This window comes from Mizuhopecten yessoensis, unplaced genomic scaffold (assembly GCF_002113885.1).
Source record: "Mizuhopecten yessoensis strain PY_sf001 unplaced genomic scaffold, ASM211388v2 scaffold8437, whole genome shotgun sequence".
Taxonomy (NCBI): domain Eukaryota; kingdom Metazoa; phylum Mollusca; class Bivalvia; order Pectinida; family Pectinidae; genus Mizuhopecten; species Mizuhopecten yessoensis.
Window position 1 is genome coordinate 260,595 of NW_018407547.1, and position 11,482 is coordinate 272,076.

The window sequence follows — 11,482 nt, forward strand, 5'->3', positions numbered from 1 at the left end:
CTCCCACATAGGTGTGCTTCCAGCCAAATTTAGTTAAATTTTCATTGGTAGTTAAGAATGATTCGTTTTAAGAAAATATTGACGTACGGACGAGGGACGCCACGGCGAGCTAAAATGACTTAAACATTCATATTTATTGCATGTCTTGTCAACCCATTGAAAGATATTTGAATGAAACAAAACAAAATAAAAAGTTTTCAAGTAGGAATCTTGATACTTTATCACTGTTGATAATTTTAATATCTGGGAATTGGACATTGCAATGATTAAAACACAGTATCCGTGTATCTTGGTCCAAAAAGACATGCCCTATGATTTCAAATGCAAGTGCAATTTAAGGTAAGGGACAACAAGTCATTAGCAACGAGATGTCGCTCTTCTCTCAATGATTCAATATAAAACAAAAGTATTAAGCATAGACAAACAGTCACAACTAAATGTCCAATGTTTTTTTCTAGGAAATTTTACATCAATATACAATTCAGAATATGTACATGCCATCACAAACACACATTTATATATTTATATATTTGACCTGTCAGTGTGTGCATAATCAATATTTACATCTACTCAAAATAAACATTTTATATATAAATCGATAAGTTACTTATGTCCAATTAATGTCCATTGGTAATGATAAAGCTTGTTTGTGTTGAATGTGACCAATTGTTATATATTGTTTGGGTGAGGATAAAGTCTCTTCACCAAACATGCTTATTTTACACAAAACACTCAATATACGTGTGGGTCAATGACCCTGATTTCTGCCACCAGTCATAGAATAGTGTCATCCATTTCACATATTCGAAATTGCCTTGTCACCCCGAGGGCAAAATATTTCCTAGTGTATGAAAGATGAACATAACCCACACACAGGTGACTACACCTTTACAATTTACAATCATATTGATTTAAACAAAATGAAACCAAATCACTGTATCACATAGCAGTTTCATCCTTTAAGGACTCATCGGTGATGCTAGGAGCCAAAAAATGTAAATCCAATTAATCTAAACTGTTGTCAAATAACAGTAGTAGGTGCGTTACTCTTCTTATTTTATTCATATATGAATTATAAAAATATATATATAAATAATATTTAGAGGATAACCAGGTGGTTTCAAACTACTTTGGTCATCCACCAGCAGAGTCTGCAGAGTAGGCCAGAAATGAATGTCACTGATTGGTGACGTCATAGTATTAAACAAACATGACGACACCATCAATGTTCAATGGGAGAGCCTATGTAGAAATAAAACAAAATCAGATTACAAACGCAGGTATCATTTTTTGAGACAAAATTTATTAGGAATCGGTTTCCACGATGGAGAAATACCAGAGAAATGTTAGGGATGATATCATTGAATTTATAACTACTATCCTAGGCACGAATGCAAGCCACGGGTTACACAATCAATGATACTGGTAGCACACCTCAAGCTGAAATTTCTGTGTCACAGCCTATCAGAAGGAGGGAGGATATGACCAGGGCTGACTAACTTCTTTTCACTAACTCATGAATCAAGCTTCTTTTACTTAATTTACACGTGGTTCTTTTTTTTCATCAGAATCTGTCAGTCACTAAGCACAAGTTTACTTCATACGACTTTTTCATTTAGAAATAATTAGTTCTTTATAAGACCGATCAAAGATAAATTGGCTTCAAACAATCGGTCTTTTTTATACAGGCTACTAAATTGTGTGTTAACCATATTTGAATAATTTTGAGTACATAACAATACCATGTATATGAAGCAGCACCTTTTGTCGTTACAAATCGTTCTCTCGAAAACTAACATACATGATTTCACTGTTATATCTTAGGATACACCCCTGCACGTCGGGGATCGGGAAAAGTATACACCTGATGTTATCGTAAGAGGCGACTTATGTCGTAACCCACTGCAGAATTCGGGATTTGCTTTTGTGTCCTCATTTTTGGGACACGCCAGCGACCAAAATAAATATGCCACCTATTGCAATACTTCGGATCTTAATCTTTCTCTCTACTTCTACATTCTTATATTTTCCTTACGCCTCGCTTGGCAATGCCTCACATTCGGCTTTATTGTCGAGCATTCACCCAGGTGAGAAAGGCAATGATTCCCCAGGCCGGAACATACCAAAGTCCCATTCCTAAACTGCTGAGCGTTAAGCAGGAGTAAAAACTACCATTTTTACAGACTCTGGTATGTTTTGGCCATGGGACAAAACCCAAAGCCTTCCTCACAGAGGCGAACGCTTAACTAAAGGCCAAAAGTGGGGCATTGTCAAGGGAGTCATTAGGAAGAAGAAAATTGTTTAGAAAGAAGAGAAAAGATAAGATCCCAGATTAAGTCGCCTCTTACGATCATGCAATGGGGGCAGCAGGTACAATTCTTACGCCCTACCTGCAGGGACGGATCACCCGTGATGAATATTGTTTTTAATCTAGGCAAATCTTAATTAAAATCTTAAATAAAAATGAGGAAATGATTTCGGAGACCCATACAAAGCGTCATGATTATGCGTTCTTCTCAACGTTACATACATAGGTACTCTCTGATTGTTATGACATCAATAACACGGCAACACAAAATTTAACACTTCCAATACCGATTGTTATTAAGCTAACCGACTGAGTTCATGTTTTTAAGCGGTGATGGTTTTTTTCTTTGAGACACCAAGGCGTGATTTTTACGTCACAAGTTATGTGTACGTTGATAAAGGTGACGTGTGTTCCATTGATCAGTGTTGTATTTCGACTTTCAACGGTATATCGTGTATTATTCAACCCAGACGACAAATCCATATGTCTTCTTATCTGTTAGATATATAAAAACGAATAAACATAACTCGTCTAAAAACAAACAAACGAATTGAATGATAATATATTGTAATATAACAGATATAGTTCGAGATATAATTCCAACTAATCAAATTAAAGCTGAAAACAATACCGTTTATTCCACTAGCATACAGTCTCCGGCACACATACACACATGGAGGCACGTCCTTAAATTACCTTAGCTGTTAATAGGACGTCAAAAAATAAAAATAAACCAAGCGTTGATTTAACAGATATGTGCAAAATCGGATATCATATTCGATAAGCAGAAACAATAGTATCCAAAAAGGCGCCAAAATAAAAATACATCATTAACAAATTTGTTTCCAAAAGTCATAGAATCAATGTAAGGAATTCTACAATGGCGCATTTTTTTCAACTTTATTAGTTTGGTTTTATTAGCTCGCATGGTTCATCGTTGGTGTTCGTCCGTCCGTCCGTCCGTCAACTTTTTTCTGTAAAGGAGACGGAGAGAGAGAGTTTGTGTCTTGTCTTTGGTGTAGCTGTCTTTAAAGGATAGGTTCTTATCATATCTACTCTTGTTTAGTGTTACGATATAGAAAACTTCATCATGCCAAAATATATTATTTTATTTGATGTATTTGACTTCATTGTTGTTGAAGGGCCAAGTGAGCTTATGCCGTGGTGCGGCGTCCGTCGTCTGGCGTCAATATTTTTATTTTAAAAAACTTCTTAATAACCAAAAGGCCTAGGGTGTTGATTTATGACCAGAAGCCAACAGGGATAAAAGGCTGCCAACTTTGTCAAATAAATGACCTTCACTAATTTTCAAGGTCACATGTGTCAAATATGTTAAAAAAAAAAAACGTCTGAAAAACCAAAATGCCCAGAGTGATGATATTTGACGAGAAGTATGCTGAGATAAAGGGCTAACAAGTTTGTTCAAATGAATGACCTTCACCTATATTCAAAGTCACAGGGGTCAAATATGTTAAAAACTTTGAACAACTTCTTCTGAATAACCAAAATGCCCAGGATGTTGGTACTTAGTCAGTAGCAGACTAGGATGAAGGGCTATCAAGTTTGTTTAAATGAATGACCTTGACTTATATTTAAGGTCACAGGAGTCAAATATGTTTAAACTTGTAAATGATTTCTTCGTAATAACCAAAGGTACAGGGTGTGGCAGTAGCATGCTAGGATGAAGGGCAACCAACCTTGTTCAAATAAATGACCTCTACCAATTTTCAAGATCACAGGGGTCAAATATGTTAAAATCTTCAAACAATTTTTACTGAATAACCAAAATGCACAAGGTGATGATATTTGACCAGTAGCATGCTGGGATGAAGGCTACCAAGTTTGTACAAATGCATGACCTTCACCCATATGCAAGGTCACAGGGGTCAAATATGTTAGAAACTTTGAACAACTTCTTCTGAATAGCCAAAATGTCCAGGAAGGTTATATTTAATCAGTAGTAGACTAGGATGAAGGGCTACCAAGTTTGTTCAAATAAATGACCTTGCATTATATTCAAGGTTACAGGGGTCAAATATGTAAAAAATCTTTAAACATTTTTTCTGAATAACCATCAGGCCTAAAATGTTGATATTTGGTCAGTATTATGCTGTTATCAAGTGCTACCAAGTTTGTGAAAGCGAAGGACATTGACTTTAGTCAAGGTCACTGGGGTCAATTTTTTCTGAAATCTTGAATGTTGATATTTAGCCAGTAGTATGCTTGGATGAAAGGCTATCAAGCTTTTTCATGTGAATGACCTTGACCCACTTTCAAGGTCCATTTGGTCAAATATGTATAAACATTTAAATTACCTGATTTTAATAAACAAAAGGATACGGTGGTGATATTTGCAAGTTGCATCCTGAGATGAAGGGCTATAAGGTCAAAGGGATGAAATGTTTTTAAATCTTTTAATAGTTCATTTTGAATTACTTAATCATAAATACTGATATTTTGCCTTTAGCTTTGTTTTAGATCACGTTTAAGGTTACAAGTGTGATATTTATACCAGGTGAGCGATGCAGGCTCATTGGGCCTCTTGTTCAACTATACCTTACCTTATTTTGATGGAAGAATCTGATCTTATCTCTGGGCCTCCTAACAGTTTCATGAATGTGGCGGAAAGTATTCCAAACACCTGTCTTTAGACCAAGTGGACGTCTAATCTGGATATAACAGAAACAGAATTGTGGGATTACACACTGCAAAAATCTGTTTAGTATTGTTTAAAGTCCTATCAACAGCTATGGTCATTTAAGGACAGACCCCCCCTCCCCCCGTGTGCAAGACGCATGCGTGTAGTGTATGTGTGTAGTGTATGCGTGTGTGTTTCGGGAGGCTGCGATATGTTCGTGTTTGTCTCCTTGTGATAGCGCGGAACTGATGCCGACTGTATAGTGCTACCTCACTGAAACATACTGCCGAAGTTACCCAGGAGGACACCCTACCCGCGTAGCGACTGACACCAGCTACAATACTCAAGTAAATCTGAAGAAAGTATGGGCAGTTGAGCAATACACAAACCAACGAAGTCTTTTTTAGTTTCGGATTGTATATAGAAACAGCATCGTAGAGTATACCAATTCCAAGGTACTCACATACAATCCAGTATAGCGCACACATACACAGCACAGCACATAGGCAACATATAATCAAACTCTCGTAATATACAATACTCGTGGTATAAAATCCTCTCTCGTACATTTAACTCTCTCCTAGTTTGAACTCCCCGAAACTCTCTCACGTGCTCGTTATATACATAATCCTGTCGGACCACGATGGCGGCCAGTCGGACTAATAGAGCAAACCGACCTAACATGACCTTAAGTCATAACAAGATCCGATCAGTCGGGCAACTTAACCAATATACGACAATACAGATACACGTAAACACTTAGAAACCAATTAGTAATGAGCTGATGATGAACCTTGCGTAATCGGTGACCATGGGCTCAGGCGAAAAGTAATTATTATCCCTACTTGGTTACGGAGCAAAAAAAAAACCCAGTAAACAGCAGCCGTTAATTGATACGAGGCTATCAATATACCATCATATATGCTATAATAAACCCTGTCGGACCAAAATTGCGGACATATAGGGCAAATGCAAATGAGCTCCCGTCTAATTACGTCAGGTCAATATGTTCACATGAACTATATAACATACAGGTAATAATTATAATAAAAGACAATCAACATTTTAAAATTCATTTTATAGGTTTATCTATTTTTTTCGCCAAAATAAATATAAATCATATATTTACCTCATTTATTTCGGGATTATCTACTCTATATTTCAGTTCATCATTACAGGACGAGTCGTTGTTATAAATAGCTGAAAGCAATTTTCCCACTTTCAGTAGCTTTCTTCACGCTTCATTGTTATCGTCATTTTGTTATCACTTTGTCGTTGATCGCACAAAGACAAAGTCATTGGTCAACCATGCAGTTAGTGTAAATTCTGCCTGCGGTTTACGCTTGCCGAGGATTTTGTTAATTTTTCAAATGTTAATTAAACGATGTGTGTTTTGTGTCTCGATAAAGGAGTAGATTGCTTCGAGAATATGACAACCTTATATTGTTTAAACTTTTGGAATTATTTCCTACAAACATACATTCGTAAGAATCCAGTGTTGACATGGTGAAAGGTTACCTTAAATCCAAAATGCAAGATCCTTAAAGCCAGCTCGTCATCTTCGCTGCCCCATCCCCAAAACTTATTGGACATACCGTTTACCTGTAATGTGAGAATTTATTAGTGTTAGCGAAAGACTTTCATTGGTAGGACTCCAATCATGAATCTCTTCTTAAAATACCTTCCACACTTTAACGTACATTATTGTGTTGTTTCACTGCTAGAACTATATAAAACAATAACAAACATACCTTCTCATAATGTTTTCGTGTCATTAACAGTATTCCTCCAGTAAATTCCGAGTAGTGATATAAGGGATGGAGGTCAGGGGAAGATACGTGGAACGGTCCTTCAGACGGGAAGCTGTAGTTCAGCTTTGGATTAAGTGGCAGTAGATCAACATCGTGTATCGCTATGTAATCACAGTCCGGATGACTTTCAATAAACCCTATGTTTACCAGTGTAGCTCGGTTGAATCTGGAAAAATTAGGTCAAGGTTGTAATTATAAGCGGGGCAATTTATTCGAAAGCCATGATCTACATGCACTTCATTAGCTGTAGTAACTATCTTTTTTCGATTGTGTTTTTGTTCAACTCGTTTGAAGTATACCTAGATTAAATACTTAACAAATCGGGATTGTATTTTAATCAAGCTATTTATAAATGGCTATTTACACAATTTTGATCTTTACAATAAAATATGATATATATTGTGCAGCCAATTTGTTCGATATTGATGTATTTCGTTAATCCTTTACATATTTTAAGTTTTGGTTTGATGTGTTTATTTTCGTGAATGTTTTGGGTTTTTTTTTACAGTATTGTTGGCCCTTAATGACTCGCATTGTCGATGGACAGTAAAACAATACAAAACAAATCAATCAAGCATAGTACAGATTCGATCACATACAGATGGAACGTTGTGCAAAAGCATGAATGCATAGCTATGTCAAAATTTACCAAGATCTGTTAGGTAACTGTATCGTGAAGACACGTCCACCGTCTCCAAAACATGAAACATCATTAAAAAAATGTTTCTTAGGAAACTTATAATGAAATGAATATAATCTGTAGAACACTTAACGAGATGTCGAGGCTATCCGCACAAATGCTCTAAAAGACTCTTCGAAATTATCATGGCTAGTAACAATGATTATATGGAATAAGCTAAAATAAAGCTATCGATACATAGTTTTATACAGTTTCCTCAACTGATAATCTGAAAATATGGTTCAAATTCGAAAAAGGAATTACATGTTAGAAAAGACTAACCCCGTTGGCTCAACTAACAAAGTCGTACACTTTGACTTTCACGTTAATAACACCCCCGATACCTCGCAATAATAACAATGTTGTAACATATGATGCACACACACTATGGACTTATACAAAAAACATACGATGTAGTGAATATTTAATTAAATATTTAACCAAATAATACTGATAACGGGTACATTTTCGCATATCATTGCATTAAAGAGTATGTTTTCTGTTATTCTAATTAAATCTCACCTGAGGTCATCTACTTGGTTGATCACATAGATAGTGTGGGGGATTCTTTGGTTGTTGAGGAACTTCATCATGTGGGGTGCAAACTCCTTTAATTCATTAGTACAGTTTCTGAACGGTACTAACAAAGCCATCTTGTGGGTTTTGTTATATGTCTTGATATTCCTTAATTTCTTTAACTCGTCTCCTGGGTCAAAATGCTTCCTAGCTGTTTGTGTGTTAGCATGCAGTTCGGAGTACACCTCCAGTTTGTTTTGTGACATCGTTGTTGCGTAAATAAGGTCCTCAATGGAGAACCATATCAAACTAGATAAGACTACTGTGCCAACTAAGAATTGACACTTAAAACGCATCTTCTTCATTGCTTCAGGTGTGTTTATCTATATAACGAAGCAAGAAGGAGGAAATGATAAAGTGAAATATGCAAGAATGCTATTTGTTAAATGTTCTGATATCATATGACTATGACATGGTGTTTATTTTTATTTTCTTTGGTAATTAAATGGTCGTAAGAATGTAGGTAAGTAACCGACATGGTCATGGTCATTTCCAAAGAAACACAAATAAAGGATAGCTTGAAATACGTTTATATTCTTAACACATTTGAATGGCAATCAATTTCAATAGTAATTATTGCATATTTAAAGACAAAACATTCCAGACACGTGAGGAAAACTTGCAAAATCAACTATACCAATCGAAGAACAAAATGCAGCATTTTATATAACCTACCTTCACTAGATTTGTTTATAAGCTTTTAGAAGAAAGAACAAAGTTGTACCTATGATTGACCCTGAAATTTAAAAAACATTTTAAAGCAAGACTATGAGTTTTCCGGTCCCTGGTCTAGGTGAAATGAAAACTTCCGAAACAAATACAATATTGTCTGTCGAATCATCTTATTAGCGTTAATTTAGTTTCAACTGTTTTTCTCTTCATATATAAAATATAGGTTCGATACTAACCTATCAGCTTTAATACTCACGGGCCTTTGGCGGATTGAAATTTAAACACAAAGATGAATTTATTATCACAGGTGCATGTATCGATGTACAATGTATTGTATTTTTAATGACCGAATGATGAGTTAAACATGTTAAAGGGAAATGTTAATAAAGTGAATGGCATTGTTATCATGTGACGCAATAGTCATATAGATAAACGTATTTAACATATCCTGTTGCAATATTTACAATTGACGTCAATGTTTCGAGGATGAATTACATCATATAAATTTGCCTTATTGTGAGGTCGTAGTATCAAATTGATATAACATCATGTATTGTCAATGAGAACCTGTATATTACTGTACACATATATAACGTAAAGACATCTTCAATACATACCTTACGAGCATACAACCTACTTCAAGTAGATAACTGTACAGCTGAAGCACAGGAACGGGTTAAGACGGTTTTTTAACTAAAATTGGTACTTCTTTTTTAAAACACGTTAGTTGTCGCGATGTTACTTACTTAAACTAAGGTAGTGTAACAATAACCTTGAAACATGACGCTGACGTGTAATTTCTGTTGTTGCGGAGTTTGTATATAGACTGAGTAATTAAATGAAGTATGGAATACAGGGAGTGTCGCATGTCAAATGGTATTTTAACAATTTGATACCTAGCAAAAATTCTATAACTTCCTTTTAATCTTACTTTCATGTATTATGAGATAAAACCAATATCTATGGAGCCCCGTTCTATGATTACCGTTTAAGCTATCCCCACCGTCAATATTTCTTTCATTACATTACGTTTTCCCTTTACATCTTATGTGATCGTTCGATACAGGTTAACTTACATATGTTTGTATCGTGTACTTTATTGTAGCCGAAACATTATCACTACCACTGTATTGTAATTATTATGAAGCATTCTGTAAATTTGACACTAGAGTAATTAAGATATAATTGTATCGTGCCGTATAAGCTTATTCGTGGCATTGTATTGTTATCGCTGCGATGTGATCGGATATATGTATCTAAGAAACATCTTAATATATCCTGAAAACATCAGGAAAACATCGTCGAAATCATTTCCATTGTGACGTCAAAATTTTGACATCCAACATGTCAATGTGTGTAGTTTTCTACTAAAATTTCATTAGCTGTTGACAGGACGTTAAACAAAATTAAAACAAACCAAACCATTTCTATACACATTTAGATTTAAGTAAAACAACAAATCACTTAAAATTCTCATAGAATTGAAGTTAAAAAACGTAATACACAGTATCATGTTAAGGCTTTGGGTTTTATTTTTCTTAACATCCTATCAAAAGCTTAGGTCATTTGAGGACGGTCGTGCATAGGTATATGTGTCGGAGACAGGGTATGTTAGTGTACTTGCCTCCTTGTAATGGCGCGGATCTTGTGCCGCGGAAATTAGATGCCAGAAGCACCCAGCACAGCATTCCGCCTGGTCACATTATATTGACAACGAGTGAACCACATTCAAAAATCCATTAGTTAAGGAATTGGCCATTTTAATCGAAAAAAAGAAATTGCTTAATTGGTTTCTGCATTTATTCTAATTAATTTAAGAATTGAACTTCATGGGTTTAACATTTATGATGAAACGCAACGTATTTCCATTCAAACATATTACATGAAAAATATATTAAACGGTAATATGTTGCAACGGTAGTTATCGCTTCTTCACGTGGCCCCGTGATCTTTTTGTTTAATCTGCACTTCCTGGCTACCGTAATGTAGCTTCAAGTTCCCGTTAAATTGGCGTAAAAGGTTTCATATAACTACATGCATATAAGGTGATGACAATATTCGCTGAAGGCTTTATTGTGTGTCTACTACACTGGTTATTCAGTTACGTTAGTACATCAAACAAAACGTGTGATCACTGCATTAACATAAATCCATTAAAAGTAAAAAAAAATACTTATCAATGTAAACAGGAGGCCCAGAGGACTTCGTCTCTCACGTAGATATCATGGCAATCATGAACAAAACCTGTCACTAGGAAGGAATATTGCCTTGGACCCCAGAGGTAGTCATGGTAGCTTATGCGTATCGAATCATTCATGCTCAGATATTGTAATTATTGTCTTTGTTTAACGTCCTATTAACAGCATTCAAGGGCGCACCTACATGTGAGTTGGGTATGCATGCATTTGTGTAGGTGTACTGGAAGCAGGGTATGTTGGTGCAATTACCTCCTTGTGATATCGCGGATCTTATGCCGACTCAAGAGTGTATGAGAGCAATAACACCAGTTTGGTTTTATTTTATTCAAACAGGTGGGGTTGTTAAAGGACGTGCCTACATGTGTGTTTTGTAAGTTTAAGTGTGCATATGTGTTTGTGTGCCGGAGACTGGGTATGTTGGTGTACTTTCCTTCTAGGCGCTATCACAAGGAGGCAAGTACACCAACATGCACTGTCTCCTGCATACACAAGCTCAAGCACGCATATACTACACACATGGAGGCACGTCCTTAAATTACCTTAGCTGTTAATGTGGGTCCATCCTTCTCAAATTTAGCGCCACTGCGCAGGAAGTTGCGC

General features: G+C 35.8%; 1 protein-coding gene across 1 annotated transcript; it reads right to left on the bottom strand.

Annotated features, from left to right (window-relative positions):
* Nucleotides 1-1,200: 1,200 nt before the first annotated feature.
* Nucleotides 1,201-8,218, bottom strand: LOC110455947 (beta-1,4-galactosyltransferase 7-like). The gene is made up of 5 exons (XM_021506416.1): nucleotides 7,959-8,218; nucleotides 6,698-6,923; nucleotides 6,465-6,548; nucleotides 4,870-4,977; nucleotides 1,201-1,242 (listed from the first exon to the last, which is right to left on the bottom strand). The coding sequence occupies exons 1-5, from the start codon at nucleotides 8,216-8,218 to the stop codon at nucleotides 1,201-1,203; spliced, it is 720 nt and encodes a 239-aa protein (XP_021362091.1).
* Nucleotides 8,219-11,482: the final 3,264 nt, after the last annotated feature.